This window comes from Elaeis guineensis, chromosome 12 (assembly GCF_000442705.2).
Source record: "Elaeis guineensis isolate ETL-2024a chromosome 12, EG11, whole genome shotgun sequence".
Classification (NCBI taxonomy): Eukaryota; Viridiplantae; Streptophyta; class Magnoliopsida; order Arecales; family Arecaceae; genus Elaeis; species Elaeis guineensis.
In genome coordinates this window covers 32,900,002-32,918,382 of record NC_026004.2, presented here as the reverse complement: position 1 = coordinate 32,918,382, position 18,381 = coordinate 32,900,002, and the positions used below count along the sequence as shown (strand labels likewise).

The window sequence follows — 18,381 nt, the reverse complement described above, 5'->3', positions numbered from 1 at the left end:
TGGCAATAAGTAGAGGAGAAAAAAGAGAAAAAAAGAGAGCGTTATTGGCGGACCTCCTTTAGTTTAATTAACTAATAGATTATGCACAAGGTCTAAAAGAGCATCAATGTTCTCTAACATCAATGCTTCTTAGATACTCTTTTGGTTAATATCCCATTTATTTAAACTTGGATGACCTTGGATCTTTTAGAGGACTTTTTTCTTCGATGCCAACTTCTGCTTCTTTCGAGTTTGGTCAGACCAACTGATCGAATAGATTGGTTCGAGAATCAGATAGCTTGTCGATTTGTTAGTCAGCTCAATTTTAAAAATATTGTCATTACTTGCATCTATCTTGGATTCATGATACATTGGATAAAATTTACCCCATTAGGATCGAGTCAAGTTAGATCGGATATCTTATGGAGCGAAGTAAATTGCCAACTCTAATTTCAAGTTTGATTTAGCCTTCTTTTATTTCCCCCCTTTTTAGATGGCTCAAAAATAGTTTTTGAATATTTAGTTTATTCAAGTTTAGTTGAATAACTTTAACAAGCTTTTGATCTTATAATTGAGCTATGTTTGAGCTAAAATTGAATTGCTTAAGGGTCTGCTCTTTTGAGGATAAATAATTTATTCAAAAATTTATATTTTTTGAATAAATATTTTTTAAGCAATATTTAGATAAAAAAATAATTTATCTATATTCATTTATGTATTGAAAAATAGTTTAAAAATTTATTACCTATGTTCTTTTGTATTACTAGTTTGCTAGATAAGTTGCTAAGATCTATCTATATTTTCCATTATACCTTTTATTATGTAGATATTATTATGTATAATAGTATAATATAATATAATATATTATTATAATATTATTATTCTAATATATTATAATACTATACTATATCATATTAATATCTTATATTAATATAATACAATATATATTATACAATATTATTATATAATAATATAATATAATATATTACATTATATTAGAATATATTAGTATATATAAAATATATTATATTATTATAGTATTATATAAATAATATTATATATAATAATATAATATAATATAATTATAATATAATATTATTAGATTATAATATATTAATATATAATCATATATTATATTTTTATAATATTATAATAATATAATATATTATATTATAACTATTGATTATAATATTATATTATAATATACTATATTAAAATATAATATAGTATTATATCATAATATATTATATAAATATTATTATATATTATTATTTTAATATATTATAATATAATATTATGATATTATTATAATATATTATAACAATATAGTTGTTGTGTTCTAATAATATGGAGGGCACCAATAGTCCCACATCGGTTGTGAGTCAATGGAGACTCGTGCTTATAAGGAGGAAAAAATCTTTCTCACGTGAGGTACTTTTTAAAAGACAAAATTGTGAGGCCCATGGGTCAGAGTAGATAATACCTTACGTGACGGATCGAGCCCTTGTCCGCAATAATGGCGTGCCAGGTAGGGGTCGAGGTTCATCTCAATTTTTTGAGATCGAGGTCTGCCTCGACTGACTGTGGGGCTCCTCGGACTATACACATCGGAATCTCCTTTCACTGGGGGGGCTCTGTTGTGGTTCTAATAATGTGGAGGGCACCAATAGTCTCACATTGATTGTGAGTCAAGAGTGACTCGCGTTTATAAGGAGAAAAAAATTCTTCCCACGTGAAGCACCTTTTAAAAGACAAAATTATGAGGCCCATGGGCCAGAGCGGACAATACGTCACGTGACGGACCGAGCTCTTGTCCGCAACAATAGTATATTATATATAATAATATATTATATAAATATTATATTATATTATCATATGGTTAAGAGTATATTAGGAATGAATTAAAAAATTTAATTTTTAGGTTGATGAAAAAAATCATGTAGCTACTCTCTAGGTAGATAAGATTTTTTTTTCATTTTATGAGAAAATGCTATTTATGAAAAAATAGCTTATCCATCTTGAAAAATATAAGAATATAGATAAGTTAGTTAATAAAAAAATTAATCAATTTTTTCATAATATTTATTTACAAAAAAAAATAGATTGTAAATTGATAATGCTAGCCAGATGTCTTTCTTTTCTCTATTAATAGTATAGTCTATTTGATGATGATTCTTGCAATCTTCTCAACTTTCTTTTGTTTCCACAACTCTAAGCATCAATGTTTTCCGCTTCCTTCCCCTAATATACAAGGAGAACATCGAAGAAGCGAGAAAGAAATCCAACAAAGAGCAGATCAATTGATCAGAAAGTGAAAATAAGCAAATGTAAAGGAGGAAGGAAGGTTTATCTCTTGTGGCAATGAGAGTTCCTCAAACTTTCACCCTTTAAAAAACAAAAAATGAAACAATGCCTAAATCGATCCCTCTAAACTAAGAAAAATCAAGCATATATCCAAATTACTGCCTCCAAATCTCGCGAATCAGATTTCACCCGTATCAATCCCATTCAATGCGAGTGGAATTAAGAACATAATTTGGGTCGGATCCAACTTGGGAGGACTCCGCATAACAAAATTTGGATCCGGTGTTACGAATACCAGTCTCCTCTTGTCTACCCTTCAACCGCACCCACCGTCGCGTGCCCTCTTTTAGCACCCCCGCCCCAAAAAAAATCCAGAGTTGGAGTACGAACGACGAGAGAGAAGCGAAGAAGCGATGTTCTTCCACATAACGCTGGAGCGGAACATGCAGCTCCATCCGCGGCATTTCGGGCCCCACCTACGCGACAAGCTCGTCGCCAAGCTCATGAAGGATGTCGAGGGCACTTGCAGGTCTCAGTCTCCTCCTCCTCCTGCTTCGTTTTCTCGTTTCCCTTTCTTCCTCCTAGTTGGGACTTGGAGACGACCCTAACCCTAATTAGAGTGTTTTCTGTGTCATAGCGGTCGGCATGGCTTCGTGGTGGCCATCACGAACGTGGAGGACATCGGGAAGGGCCTCATCCGGGAGGGCACCGGCTTCGTCACGTTCCCCGTCAAGTACCAGTGCGTCGCCTTCCGCCCCTTCAAAGGGGAGATCCTCGAAGCCGTCGTCACCATGGTCAATAAGGTCGAGAGGCCCTTTTTTTTTTTTGCTTTCCATGTGTTAAATATCGTTTTGTTTGATGTTTTTGAGGGGATTTTGCTTGCGTCCTTGCAGATGGGCTTCTTCGCGGAGGCTGGGCCGGTGCAGATCTTCGTTTCGAATCATGTGAGTAGATTTAAAAGCTAATTTAAATGAATGGAATGATTATGGAAATTAAACTGTGATAAACATTGCCATTATAAAGGAATTTTGGGGTCCTGTGAATTGGAATCATGCATGTGTTAGTCTGGTGACGTTTTGTAGAGTAGTTCTGAATATCTTTCTCTGTTTTTATCATCCTTTTCTTTTCTTTTTTTTCTTTTTTTTTTTTTTTGTCAGTTGATTCCGGATGATATGGAGTTCCAGTCTGGTGACATGCCAAACTACACGACATCCGATGGATCGGTATGTTCAGTTCTTGGCTCTAGATGACTTGTCTGACTTTACATTTGCAATTAAAATCGGATGTATATTAATTTTTTGACTATGTTGATAAGAATTTGTGAGATTTATGTTTATATTAGCAAAAGAAGATGTCTGATGTATGTTCATTGTTGAAAACAGTTCATAAGGCCAATATTGGCTATCTTTCTTTACCATCCATCTGTCTAGTGGTCGGTTAGTGGTTTTGGGGCAAATCATAACATGGTTTGCATCTGATGAAGTATGGTTGTGGGGTTTATGGATATAGCATACATACATTTGCCCAATAAATTAACTTGGCATGGAATATTAGTATTTATCAATTTCTCTCAAGGATATCAATGATTAATTGTTTATATCAAGCGAAGTTGAAAACTTGGTTGCATATAGTTGAGCATTGTCCTGTAGCTTTATTCAACTCATGATATGAACGATGTGTTTGGATTTGGAACAAAGTCCATAGTTTTTGTAAGAATGGTAAGCAGTGAAATCACAAATTATCTTCCCAAATACGGCGGATGTACAACTGAATGGTCCTTAAGAGGCAAGTCCGGTCGCCATGTACACCTTATTGAAATCTCATCCTAGACAATGGTCCTACTACACTACCCCTACTTGTATAACATCCATGAAGAGAACCACCAAGCATTTCTCTTTTATGGTTCATGGTTTTATCAACTTCTCCTATTATATGCTAGTTGCCTCCATTTAGTAATTAATTCCATAAGGCATATAGCTTGGGTGCACGGGAAAGAAGCACATTCCATGTATTATTATTATTATTATTATTTTTCCTTCAAAATTTCAATGCATCTGATTACTCCATAAGGACCAAAGTTCATTTTCAACTAGGAGTACCCTTTTCATTTTTTTTCTTTATTTTGAGTTGTTAGATATTCTCCCTAATCTGTAGTGGAGATTATTGATTATTATCTGTAATAAGGAATTATTCAACTCTTAGTTGTGGGTGGCCTGGTGGAGTGGGCTAAACAAGGAGGATAGAGACTAAGGTATCTGTGTGTCTTTCTCCATTTGTATGGCCTTGGTTCTCTCTCTCTCATGGCTGTGCTTGTTTTTCTTTTCAAAGAAGGGGTTCCATGTGATTTCTTCTGCGTGCAAGGATGCTACCTCTTCTCTTCCGCGCTTTCTTTTCTTTTTTATTTAATGATTTCTTGTCTGAGTATTTGCTGCAAAGGCATTCCTTTTTGCTGCCTTCTGCAGCTTTTGTGCATGAATGTCACTTACTTTTTCATCTAATTGGTCTTGTACTGATTCTTCTGGTGTAGACTCATGATTTCTGCACCTGAATAATAAGTCTGTCCAGCTTGAATACCTGAAGAGCACCCAGGTTTTTTTCATAATGATCATTTGATCTAGCTAATGAGAATTTTGGTCAGATCCTTTAAATTGTTCCATTCATTTGTTGCCAGCAAAACATGAAAATCATCAACACCAAGAATTCCGGACATATCAATGCATTGCAGCATGTTAAAATACATTTGTCCTCTCTATCATTTGCATGATGTTGACAATTACATTTACTTCCAGTAATTATTCATATCAAGCACTGAGCCTGGCTGGTAGGGGCACAAGGTGCCGATTCAGTGTGGTGTAAGGGCTCGGTATGCCACAGCAGCAGCACATGGTAACAGCTGCTGTGTCGACTGCAAAGGTGTACCATGTGTTAGCATGGGGGGTATATCATGTTGTGCTGACCTGTACTAGTAAAATACTAGTCTAAGGTCTGGTATTGGGATTTAAAGCCGCCATAGGCAGCCTTGGGTCTTCAATTTATGTTTTGTTCTCATGTACATTCTTCCATTGCATTTTGCACCAAGCCACTGACAAACAGCATTGTTTTTATGTCTAGTTGATGTGAAGGTATCGTGTTTCTGGAGGCTGTCATTGAAACTTCAATCTTCATCACCTCATATATGTCAGCTACTTTGAGTTGAACTGCTTTATGAATCTGACAATAGCAATCACAAACCTTCTCTGGATTTTCTAAAAGATCCCAGAGGGTCCCCTTATACCTATGTACCACACTTGATGAATATTTAATTAGTCAAAAGCCAAGATTTGAAGTTTAACAATGTTGCAACCCTCTACTCTCAAAAATGTTTATCTTGATCTCTGTATTTTCATACCATTATATAGCTTTCTGTTATGGTTGAAATCAGTATCCTGTTATCATCGAATCTTCATACCAACAATTTGTCGTCCTATGAAGTCCTAACAAGTACCTGTTATTTTCTTATTCTTTGAGGCCTAAAGTAACACATACGGTTCAAACCAACAACCTGCATTTCAATCAAACCAGCTGCTTGCTATTTGATTATTGTCTGATTAAAACTTTTCTAATTAAACCTAGCCCATATGAAGTCCGCCAACCAGTCAACCATGCACTACTAAAGGTTGATTGAAGGACACTCCTGGAGGTAAAGACACTTTTTTTTTCTTTCTTGAACTAGTGACAAAGATGAGATCTCAAATTTCCTTTTGGCAAAAATCTTGGTACTTGTGATAGCTTGCATAGTTTCTGTTCTTAATCTTGTTATGTGTTGATTTAGGAGAATCCAATCTGTCTCTTTCATATTGCAAGACTTCCTAATGTTGCAATATGCTGTTGCCATTAGAAATTAATGTGCTTCAGCATTCATGGGGAAAGGAAGAACACTAACTATGTTGCAATTGATACACATCTGATTATTTATGAGATATGCAAGAGTCAAAAGTCCAATGTTCTGTGAAAGTTATGGAGAAAGTTTATGTCTACATTTAAATTTGGATGAAAAAGAGAAAAAACACATAAAAAGAGTTGAAGTCATAGCTTGGAGTGTTGAATGAGCTTCAATTTTTAAAACTTTTGTGTAGTAAAACAAAGTCAAAATTTGATTCATAGATGACTTAACAAAACTGTAGTCATGGCTTCCTGTATATAAAAAGCTGCAAAGAAGAAAATTATAAAAGGTTACAAAGAAAAAAATTTAGATCTATTTTTTGCTGATCAAGTTACCTACCATGTTTTCGTATGCCAATAATGCTTTCAAAAAAATTAAGCAACCTTCTAATGTAATCTGATCACTTTGCTATTGACCTTAGTTGAGTCAACTAAAACCTCAGAGCTGAGTCTACTAAAACCTCAGAGATTTGGGGCCACCAGAAGTCATTCAACATTATTAGAGTATGTAATAATTATGCACTTCCAGAAAGGCAGCTGACTCATTGTACCTGCAAATTGATTCATAGGTAATGCCCACACTACTCCAAGGTCCAGATAAAACAAAAATAGAAAGAAAATGACCCATATTTAAAAATGAATCCAACTTTATGCTGATACAATGTATTATGCAGGACAATTGCAAGTGGAATTAGATAAAGTTTATTATTATATATACATTGACATATCTTTTTACATTTAATCTCCACATCTATAAAATTGGTGTCAACATTTTTTCAGGGTGTTGGAGATGATGCATGTGAACATGGCTGGTTTATTGCCGTCCATCTTATAAGCTTTCTCAATGGTCATTCAATGATTTTTGTTCAATGATTTTTGTGAAGAAAAGAAGTAAAAGAATTTATGACTGATCTATCTTAAGTTAGGCATGGAGAATTGCAAATTATCATGATTGATATATTTGTAAGCATCCTTTTCTTTTGGGGGGTGGGGGAGAGATGATTCTTTAGGCCTAGTTAAGAACTTTAAGAAAAAGGACAATGCAGTCTCATTTTTTCACATTTTGAAAAGTTATACACCTGAAGCGTGGAAGTATTTATCTGAAGTTTTAAAAAGTTGCAGTGGCATACTGTAGGTTGGGATACCACAGGACACGTGCATGATGTGGATGTATATGCAGTTGGGTTCTTAGAAATGTTTTAAAATAATAAATATTCTTGAATTGGATGGGGATAAATAAATGGTTAAATGAATATGTAAAGTGAACAAGAAAACTAAGCATGTATTCTTAGACTTATTTCATAAGCACTTTTAGTACAGCAGATGTTAAACTTTAAAATAATCCTTTTGGTTACCAAAAAAGATTATATCCTTTTGTGGAGAAGTGGTCGCCAGCCTAGGGTATAAGCCTCCTATGCTAGCAACTTGGTGTATGTGCTTAACAACATGTTATGTGATCGAGCTGCATACTGGGATTGCATTGGGCCACTGTGGTATAGTCATTTGACTGTATTCAAATATGCTGGTGCATATGCAGCTGCACGTACAGCATTTTAAGTGGTAAATTTGCTCCAAAAGTCTTCTTTAAGGCCTCATTTCGCATTGCTTTTGGAGGATAGAGTGATTCTTTGGATGGTTGGAATCTCTTTTGAGTGATTTTGAAGTGTTTGGTAAAAGCTCTAGCTCCTTCAAAAGTTGAAAAGAGTCAACTATGGAAAAGCTCCAATTTGGAGCTTTTGGCCAAAAGCTTTATTTGGGATGTGTGGTGGGGAAGCTTTGTCTTGACAAAAGCTCAGCCGAGACATCCAGGTTCGTCTTCTTAACAAAAGAGATCTGGGTTCGAATCCCAGCAACATTTTTTTAAAAAGAATTAATAAAAAATATTTTCATTGCCATAATCATTTAAGTTGGTGCCTTTTTATTGACATGACATGCAATTGAGTATTTGGAATTTAACTTTATGTTGAGGAGGATTTACTCAGCTTTTTATTACCATAATTTATGAATTAATAGTACTTGATAATAATAACTATATAGTACAATACAATATAATATCATTATATCACATTACATTATATAAGATTATATTATATTATATTATTATAATTATAATATTAGAATAATTATAATATAATAATTATATTATTATTATTATTATAATATAACAATTATATTATTATTATTATTATAATATAACAATGCTATACAAATATTACTATATTGTTAGAAATATAAATATATTTATATTAGAATCAGTACCCTGTTATCATCAAATCTTCATATCAATAATTTGTTGTCCTATGAAGTCTGCTCAAGCACTTATTGTTCTGTATTTTGTCTTCTTGTTCCTTGAGGCCTAAAGTGGCACTTACAGTTCAAACCAACACCCTCCATTTCCATCAAACCAGCTGCTTGTTATTTGATTAGTTTCAGATTGAAAATGTTCTAAGTAGCTATATATGAAGTCCGCGACATGTCAACTATTCACCAATGAAGGTTGATTGAATGACACTTCTGAAGCTAAAGACATTTTCTTCCCTTTCTTGTACTAATGACGAAGATGAGATCTCGAATTTCCCTTGGTATTTGTGATAGCCTCCACAGTTGCTCTTCTTAATCTTATTATGTGTTGGTTTGGGAGGATCCAGTCTGTCTCTTTGATATTGGAAGACTTCTTCATGTTGCAATACGCTGTTTCCATTTGACATTAATGTGCTTCAGCATTAATGTTGCAATCTGTCTCTTTGATGCAGTAGGAGTCCGTGGTGCATTCTGCATTTCAATTTGACATGTGCAGTTTGGCATCCTTAAGGAAAACAAGAAGCATGTTTACTTTTATTTGAATTTATTTTGTGGCTGATTATTCATAAGATATTCATCATGGAAAAATTTCATAATTAAAACTAGATTTGATTGAAAGAAGGAAGACACGTGTGAAGGTTTGAATCCACAAATTGGAGTGTTCCAATTTCTTGAATCTATTACATAAGCTTTAAATTTGAAATTTCTTGAAGGAGAGTGAACTCCACATTTCAGTCGTATCAATCTAACAGGCCATGTGCCCAAAAATATCAAGTGTTGCCCAGGGATAGCAAACCAAGAAGGAGGGGGGTGAATTGGATTCTTTAAAATTTAAAACAAATATGTACAATATTACAGTATCTAAGTGTGCATGTGAAGTATCGAGAGAAATAAGTAATAATAGCATAAGACAAAAGAAAATTAAAGACAATCACAAATACTTAGTTTATAGTGGTTCAATGTTAAACTCAGTACCTATGTCCACTTCCTAAGACCTTCTACTTAGGAATTTCAATTATAATCACTCTTTGATTATAGTCCGATTATTTTATCGGGGCTCATAATCAATCTAATTGTTTTATTAGGCTCACCAATTACAACCTTTGCAATTAAGTCTCCTTGACTTAGTCAAATACAATTGTCCAATTATGGGCTTGGACTAGCATAAATCTTCAAGTTTCTTTTTCCAAGAAACTTAATATAACTCAAGAATACAATAAATAAATAATATAAAGCTCAACTAAATAGAATTCTTTGAAGCTCAAGAAAGTCACTGGCGAAGAATCTTGAATGCATGGACTTCTTTCTTAATTGCTTGAGAGAAGCTTGAAGGAAAGCTTTGAATGATTGCTCAGCAGGTAGCTTGCATAATCAATGCCCTTAACCTCTCTTCTCAAATGGATTAAATTGTAGAAGGTGGAATTGAATGCTCTCTTAAGTTCTTCCTTTTTCTACTTAGTTATCTTTTTGTTAACTTGGATATGCTTAGATATGTTAGATGTATGTCCTAGAAGCCAATTGTTGGCGGACATTGTAATTTCAGAGCATAAGTTTGTACTTGTAAACTTTATTAATTAATAAAAAGATAAATTTTATTCCATTCATGTTTTTATGTGTCCATGATTCGTTCAAGGGATTAACAGCTGATAATATATATTTTTAAGGTGTTGAGAATTTGAGACATATTATTGATGGTTAATTCTTAAAAGCTTCCGATCGAAAGATCATCACAGAGGACGGTAATCGATTCAGTTAGATCGGTGCATAGATCATCTTCCTTCCAGATAGATGTGTCTCGAGTCTACAGTGTGGGGAACACTGAGGTGAGAGTGTAGGTGGTTGCTAGAGAACAACTTGCACTGAGCGTGACGAACACGAGAAATCACTTGGATATTCGTCAGTGGTTTGCTCGATGCTGCAGTGGTGTGAGTAGTCCTTTGACTTGTGGTGCCTCGGCTATTCACAGTGAGGTTACTGTAGTTTGACTAATAAATTTGGAGTCTTAGTCATTTGGATTCTTGTGGTATATGTTGGCTATAGTAGGTTTAGATTCACTGTTAGGAGTATGATGCACTTAAATGGAATCATTGATCTTGATAGAAAAGGAGAAGTCCTATGTGATTCGCAAGACTGAGTTCAGAAAGTCTTCGACCAAAGCAAATGTGAATACTGGAAAGAAGTTTTCATGAAAATTCACAAATGAATTCGAGTCGAGCCAATCATGCATATGATTAAAATTGGGATTTGATGAGGTTTTTATGATCTCTGTCTAGTCGGGACTCACAATAGAAGGACTAAATCACATAGTAACTGCATCTACAAGTTTAATATTTTCATTTTGCTAGGTTGTCTCTACATACTACTAGGTATCACTGATGGATTGTGAGACTCATTGAGCGTCGTCTTGATGATCAATGATCCTTGATGGATAGAATTGGAATTGTTCCGATCCATCGAAAGGAGTTTCGATGATACTGTGATAGGGATCACAGTATATCTCACTATCAGAAGAATAGAACTTATGAGGTCACACATAATAGAGGTATTTGATTGATTAGATGGTTGATTAGCGATTATGAATCGCTATTGGATCTAATCGTCAATATGATTGATGATTAATCTAATGCAAAAGTTGCAATAAAGTAAATTCACTAACAGGCAGTGAGTTGTAGGAGGATTAATTGGCAATTAGATTGCTTATTGGTTCAATCTGATTGAGTAACGGGGTTAGAATTAAGTGTAATTGAATTGGATTCGATTTGACTTGATTTGGATTTGATTAGGTCAAGTCTAATTGAGTTATGAGATAATCCAATTGCAAGAAAGATCAATTCCTGATTTGATCAGGACTTGGGTTCAACTAAGATTGTAATTAGATTAGGATCTTATTGGAGAGATTGGATTCCTAATTAGATTAGAATTTTTTCTTTTTCGGGTGCAACCAAATTTTTAATTAATTAGGAATTAATTGACCACCTAAATTGAGAGTCCCAATGGATTGGGACTCTCTCTTGCACCACACCCCATGACCACGCCACAAACTATTTCACGCCAATGTTTCTTACGGTGTTTTTGCGTGAGAGAAGCCACACAAATCCCTCTTGTCGCCCCCTTTCTTAATGCCCAAAGGATTTGGATAAGGTCTCATTTAAATTTGAATCCTTATTTGATAATGATTGGATCTTATCTAAATTAGGTTTGACCTAATCTTTTTGGATGCCATCTATAAGAGGAAGGCTTTTTTGTGCATGAGAAAGAGGTAGAGATCAGATTTTCACCATGAAAACAAGAGAGTGGGTGTGGGTTCTCTCATCTAGGCATCATCATTCTTTTGGCATTGGGTTTTGGGAAGAGAGGAAAAAAAAGGGAAAGGGTTTCTCCTATCTTCCTTTTCCTCCAATACTTCTTCTCTGAGAGGCTCTGAGAGAAGATTTACAATCAACCATCAGGAAGCGATCTTTGCAAGGGAGCTAGCATCCCGGGGAGATCAAGGAGCCTCTGATCAGATCAAGGTCTTATGTAGATACCTGTAGAGGTCAGACGCATATGCGGCTCGAGGAACCAAGATATCTACGATCATCAACTGCGGTGTAGATCGACACGTGCAAAAGTATGGAGACCAGATCTCCTCTTGGCAGATTAGATCTTAGATCAGATTTTAGATGCATAATTATGTTTCTATCATAGATCCATTGTAGGTGGTTTATAGATTAGATCTGATACATGTTGATTAAAAATTATTTTTGATCTAGATTTAATTTTCGTTGCTCAAATAAAAGTTTTAAAATACATGCATGAAACCATCCAAACCAATAATAAGATATACTTAGATATGCTTCTCTTATGTTCCCCAATTCAATTCTTTGCTTAAATATGACCAAAACCGACTAGAAGAGGTGAAAACAGCTCAAACTAACTGTTACAGCCTTTTTTTTGCCCATTAGAGCCGTGATGCCAAACTAGTCGTGAGGCTGTCAGATGTATAAGAGTTGATTTTTGATTTTCAGGGGTCGACTCATATTAGTCAGGGGTTGATTTAACCTCTTCAAGGGTCAACTCGTGAAGCACAGTGTCTTAGGATGGATCTTTGTCTCTTAATTGTGGCTCTTTAGGGGCGACTTGGCTACTATTGTGGTTGAGTCTTCTAGAATTGGGGTCGACTCATGAGAAATTGGGGTTGACTTGGGAATTGGTCAATTTCAATTGCTCTTTATCTTTACCTTAAGACCGATCATGGGTCGACTCATATCTTGTTTGGGTTGACTCGAGATATGCTGGGGTCGATTCGTGGGTAGTGCAAGTTTTCTTGAGGTGTGCCAGAGTCATCTCAAGTGTTTTGAAGTCAACTCTTCTCTTTCATCCTTTAGCAATAATCTTGGAAAACTTCTTTGTCTAATTTGAAAAGGGCTTCTTTGTGATTATATGTGTAACCTTTGAGCATTAAGAGATTTTCTGTAAACATATTCTCAAGCTTGCATTAGTATCAAGCATGGTATCCGTATCGGTCCAAACTGATCGGTACATTCCATACCGTACCGTATCGTGGGGAACCGATCCAGTTTAGACTGGATTTTCGGAAAATGGCTTGAATCGGACCAAACCTATTGGTTCGATACGGTATTGGCCCGAATCGCCCGATATCGGGCGGTTTGGTCTGGTTCAGTACGGTACGATATCGATTCGGTTTGATTTTTTTTTGCCGTTGGATGGGATCTTTTTTAACTTTTTTTTATTGTTGGTATGGTACAGTATGGTACCATACCAGCTGGCAACCGACACAGATTCTGATACTGAGTCTGCAAACCTTGGCACCAAGTGTACTTAAGTATTTTTGGCATCATTAAAATTAGTCTTTGGGTCAATAATATTTCAGGATCAGGCCCCTTATCGTTTTTCCAAAAGCAATTGTTGATGGATAAGCGGGGCTTTTTTCTTTTATCCTGTACTGTAGAACTCCGCAGGTTGGGTTGTCACGCACCGCTAGCGAGTCCTTGGGTGATTGCGACCCCCCATAAAGCCAACAACACCCTCCTACCCCCGCTCCCTACATCACTTGGGGGACTTGAACCTGCAACCTTGCTCTAATACTAGTTTCAGGATTGGACCTCTTACTATTTTTCCAAAAGCAATTGTTGATGGGTAAACGGGACCTTTTCTTTTATCCTGACAATGCTGAATCTTATGTCTATACGTGCTGCAGGTGGGCCTAAGGGGCTTCGCAATGTGCATAAGGCGTACTAGCAGGTTGGGTCGTCATGCACCGCTAGCGAGTCCTCGAGTGATTGCTGATCCACCATAAGGCCAACATAAAGCCATTAAAAAATATCTTAAATTTACTACAATGTAAAATGGCTTGGATTCAATTGGTAAAGTCATGGGAGTTAGGTACCAATGACTTGGGTATGAGTCCCATTTGCATTACTAAGGTAGCTCATTAGGATTCCTAGTGCTTTTCAGGAGATGCTTATAATTTGAGAAAAGTCAAACTCCTAGTCTAGTTACTGAAGTTCTATCCTGTTTTTGAGGACCATGGGGACACGTAAGCTGTAACATATAAGATGTGGAGCCCAAAATTGGTCTCAAAATTACTGTTGAAATATGGAACGGTTTTTGCAATAATTACATGCCTCTAGAAAAGTGTTGTTGCAACCTGAAAATTGATTCATAGATCATTTATCCTACTCCTAAAGACTTATAACAGCATATATAAAAGCAAAACAATCCCATAATCCAAAAACAAAGGATGGCATTTGATATTCTAAAGCAATTACAGAAATGTATTCTCAAGTCATCTCTTCTTTTCTCTTCTTCTTTTTTTCTGCATAACCAGCCGATTTGCCACATTAATTACATACCAAGTGTTGCATTTTTATTAACAAATATGCTTTCATGCACAGCCATTTTGATCCTAGTCCTTTGCTCATTACCAAATTAGATTCTCCAAGCCTTATAATCTACTTGATTTTGTGTCTGTGCACACACTTTCATTTTCTGAAGTTAAAATCCGCCACAAAAGTTTTCTTTTATCGAGGAACTGATTGCATTTATTTCCCCCAGTCCACAGTATCGGTAAAAGTTAGGAATTCTCTGCCCTTTGTTGCGTGATTATAGTTGCAAATACATTATTCTATTCTAGATTTTAGCCATGCCTGTTCACTTCACTGTGAACTGGGATGAGGGAACTACATTGCCTTGAAGACAATATTGCTTAAACTTCCCATCATTACTAAATCTGTTGAATGATTTAAATAGTTCTTGTTTCGATATTGCAGAAATCTTCAAGTACCTCATTTAAGTTATTGTGTGGCAGTACATGAACATTTTTTTTTTTTGAAGCATTGTGGAAATGGTTGAAGTTGACATTCTAACTCCCTGCGTGTCTAAAATTTTGTTTTTGCACAACCTTTGGCTTTGCATTGCTGCTACAATTTCATATTTTTCTAATACTATTAAAGTACCTTTACTGCCACTTCTATAATTGATTTTACTATTTATATTTAATATTGTTCTGAAATTCGAACTATAATATTAGCACTACTGCTTCTACGATAAGTATTATTAATATTGTAAATATTGTTGGACGTTCTTGGCAAGGTTTTAAACGTGGAACAAGGCTTTCCTATTTTTCCTATGGAAGGGGATGTGCCACCATCCTGCTCTATCCTGACACTTGGGATAGAGGATGTTCCAAGACATATCGATTGGGATGCGGGGATGATGGCGGGATGGTTCTATCCTGACACATGGGATGGTACCTCATCCCAGTGTCCCACATGATATCCTGTTGGGACTTGAATCCTTTATTCTTAGTGTCTTTGCTGCTACTGCTGCTATGGTTATAGACTCATATTTTTTAATAGTGAACAATTCCATCTCTATTTGCACATCAAGATTGGTGCCTACAAGGTGGCATTCAATCTTCATTACAGCAAGTTCACTATGTAAGATTGAATTTGAAGTTTGTATTATTTATCTTTCACCCTTGAGAATTCTAGGAAGTTTGCCATTGTGAGTGCGACATCTCAAACTTTTCAATTTGATACTACCATATGAATTGCTGAGGTTCTGCTTTCATCTTGCCAATTTTTTGCTTTTCTTTCCATAGTAGGCATTATTCATGTCTTTTTAATCTTGCTACCCATGGACCTCTTCTATTCTTAGAATATCCCATTGGGGTCTCAATATTATCATTATGTGCCATTTATTCATAACATTTTCTTAAAAAAAATAATAAATGGACATAATTTTTTCTGCACATATGAATGCTGCATAAAAAATTTTCTTTACATGAAGGTCATACCTATGACTTAGATGGTTGACAACATATTTTTAAGCTTCAAGATCAATTTAAGGCTTAATCACAAAACAAAAATTGCTAATTTGTCCTGATATTCTTTTTTCTTTCACTGAAACATCGCATTTACATATATTTTTAATGCATGTTTTGCTAAATGTCAGAAAATTTCTGAAAAAACTAGCCCCACTGGAGTTGTTTTTAGTTGAATAGCTCTCTGGGTCTTCTGCTGGGGAATGAAAAGATTCTATGCAGATGGATACTTGTCTGGACATTTTATAACTGACTACCCTAATTTTTTATTATTTTGCAGGTCAAAATTCAAAAAGACAGTGAGGTGCGGCTGAAGATTATTGGTACTCGTGTTGATGCAACAGAAATTGTGTGTTTTCTCTACCATCTATTTTGTGCCGCAAATTTTAACTGCTGTTGCAAATGAATTTCTTTAAATGACATCGCCAAGATTAACTGATCTTTTACTGGTGTCTCTTTATTTTCTATCGTTAAAGTTGATTTTGTTACTTCATAATGCTTTAATTTAAGCATGTCGCTGATGCAACCTCTTAGGGTTTATTTGGTTCACAGTAAGTGCCCAAAAGTGAGAAGTGGATCATAGAAGCAGCTTTCAAATGTATATTCAGTGGATGTGGTCACTGAAGAGCCAGTTTTTGCAGCAGAATACTGAAGTGACTTCGACTGGGGTTGTCTTGAGTCACTTAGGGTAGCTTATGTCCTTCACTTCTACCCACTTTGTGAAACAAACATGCACATAGTGGATTCCTCGTCACTTTTTCAAATTCATGTTTGGTGCCCCATGCATATTGCTAATTTGGCTTGAAGTGCATACGTATATGGTGTATACATTTGGTTTCATTCATATAATCCAGCATGATGATTTGATCATTTTAAACATACTGGTTTTATGCAGATTTTGTATGCCTTCTTTTATAGATACACAAGCATCTTTTGTTGATTTTCCTAAACTTCAAGTGATAAACACTGTGATGCACTTATATTACAATTCTTTACAGGCATCAACCTTTTGCACTGCTATTAATCCTTGATTTTTGGAGTAAATGATTTTGCCTTTTTGTCTTTGCAGTTCTGCATTGGTACCATAAAGGATGATTTCTTGGGTGTGATCAATGATCCAGGTGCAGCAGCTTAGTTACATGGCTGAGAGAAACATGACATCAAAGATACGATGGGGTGTGCATGTACACTATTTACAGTCAAATGCAGTGTAGTTTCATGGTCATTGTTACTGCATAAAACTGGCAAGATCTATAACCCCCTTGTGGTGTAAAATATCGTTGGTAAGATATTTGTTAGAGCTTTTATACTTTCGTGCACATGATTTTCCTTGTGATGTTGCATTTATTTATTATAAATTGATTAGTCTTGTGGCATTTAGCCTGACAAGCTGGTTTTCCCTTGATTGCTTGTTAAGGCTGCAAATAGGTCAGATTGACTTTTGTTCCGATTTGATCTGACCTGATCTGTTTAGATCCAATCTGATTTATTGTAAAGAGCCCATGGAGTCAGGTCATATACAAAAAAGGGATCCGTACCATTTTTCAGATCATGTTTGGGTTTATCGAATTATGATCCGATTGGTTCAATCTGATTCATTTAAATTTTGGATCAATTTTGGATCGTCTACTTTATGATTCAAGCTGATTAGAATCTATTATACTATTAAGATTCGGGCTTATTTAAGTCTTTAAACTGTGATTTAAGATTTGCATGAGCAATACTTTTAATGTAAAGATAGATTTAAAATTATTTTTATATTTTAATTTATTTTAAAAATAATATTATTTATTATTTATTTTGCATGTTTGATTGTAGTTCGCTGTATGGTAATTAAAAATGTAGTTAACTATATTTGTCTCGGATTCGAATTTTCGGATTAAGGTTGGATTATACATGAATTTGATTTGATTTGGTTCAAATGATTTGTTGGGTCAAAAATTTTGATTATGGATTTAATCTGATTTGGTGTTTTATTAGATTGGATCTGACTCTAACATTAAGATTTGATAAAAAAATCAAATCAGGTTGGGGTCACCCATGGGAAAACATAGCCAATTGTTTGTTGCTGACTGCAATTCTTGTTTTGGCTGGAACTGCTCCCACCTGTTTTTGTTTGCCAATTAGATAACCTCTTGCAAGTTGAGGCCTTGCGGGTCTTTTTCGGCCAGAGGAAATGACGGCATTTTTTTTCACTAGGGCTGCCGATAATTTCCTGGACTTGACAAGTCCAAATTATCTTTTTGGCAAGCAAAGGGAGGCGAACCTCCCAAGGTTCAGATAAACTCTCTGGAAGGACAACTCTGTCAGCATCAGCTTGCACAGCATTAAGTAGTCTACAAGGGAAATTACTGCCCCAAAGTCTACTACCAAGTACCACCCATCTCGGCTTCCTCGTTTGCCTGCCAATCCTCAGCTTGATGTCCCAAGGCTCCTTAGTTGGCATGTTTTATAGAATAGATTTATAAAATGTTATTTATGAGTCTCATAAAAGTAGCTGCTTCTATCTTCCATAAATTTTTTATTTTGCTAAACCAGTAAACCAGACA

General features: G+C 35.2%; 1 protein-coding gene across 1 annotated transcript; it reads left to right on the top strand.

The window, feature by feature from the left end:
• The first annotated feature begins 2,595 nt into the window (after positions 1-2,595).
• Positions 2,596-17,151, top strand: LOC105054705 (DNA-directed RNA polymerase II subunit RPB7). The gene is made up of 6 exons (XM_010936275.4): positions 2,596-2,812; positions 2,921-3,086; positions 3,177-3,227; positions 3,441-3,506; positions 16,113-16,181; positions 16,902-17,151. The coding sequence occupies exons 1-6, from the start codon at positions 2,697-2,699 to the stop codon at positions 16,965-16,967; spliced, it is 534 nt and encodes a 177-aa protein (XP_010934577.1). The 5' UTR covers positions 2,596-2,696; the 3' UTR covers positions 16,968-17,151.
• The last annotated feature ends 1,230 nt before the right edge of the window (positions 17,152-18,381 follow it).

Bases quoted from the DNA above. Each gene is read 5' to 3' on its own strand.
- LOC105054705 (XM_010936275.4), top strand. From the start codon at position 2,697: ATGTTCTTCCACATAACGCTGGAGCGGAACATGCAGCTCCATCCGCGG. The intron at 2,813-2,920 runs GTCTCAGTCTCC...TCTGTGTCATAG, and splicing joins GATGTCGAGGGCACTTGCAG to CGGTCGGCATGGCTTCGTGG. The intron at 3,228-3,440 runs GTGAGTAGATTT...TTTTTTTGTCAG, and splicing joins AGATCTTCGTTTCGAATCAT to TTGATTCCGGATGATATGGA.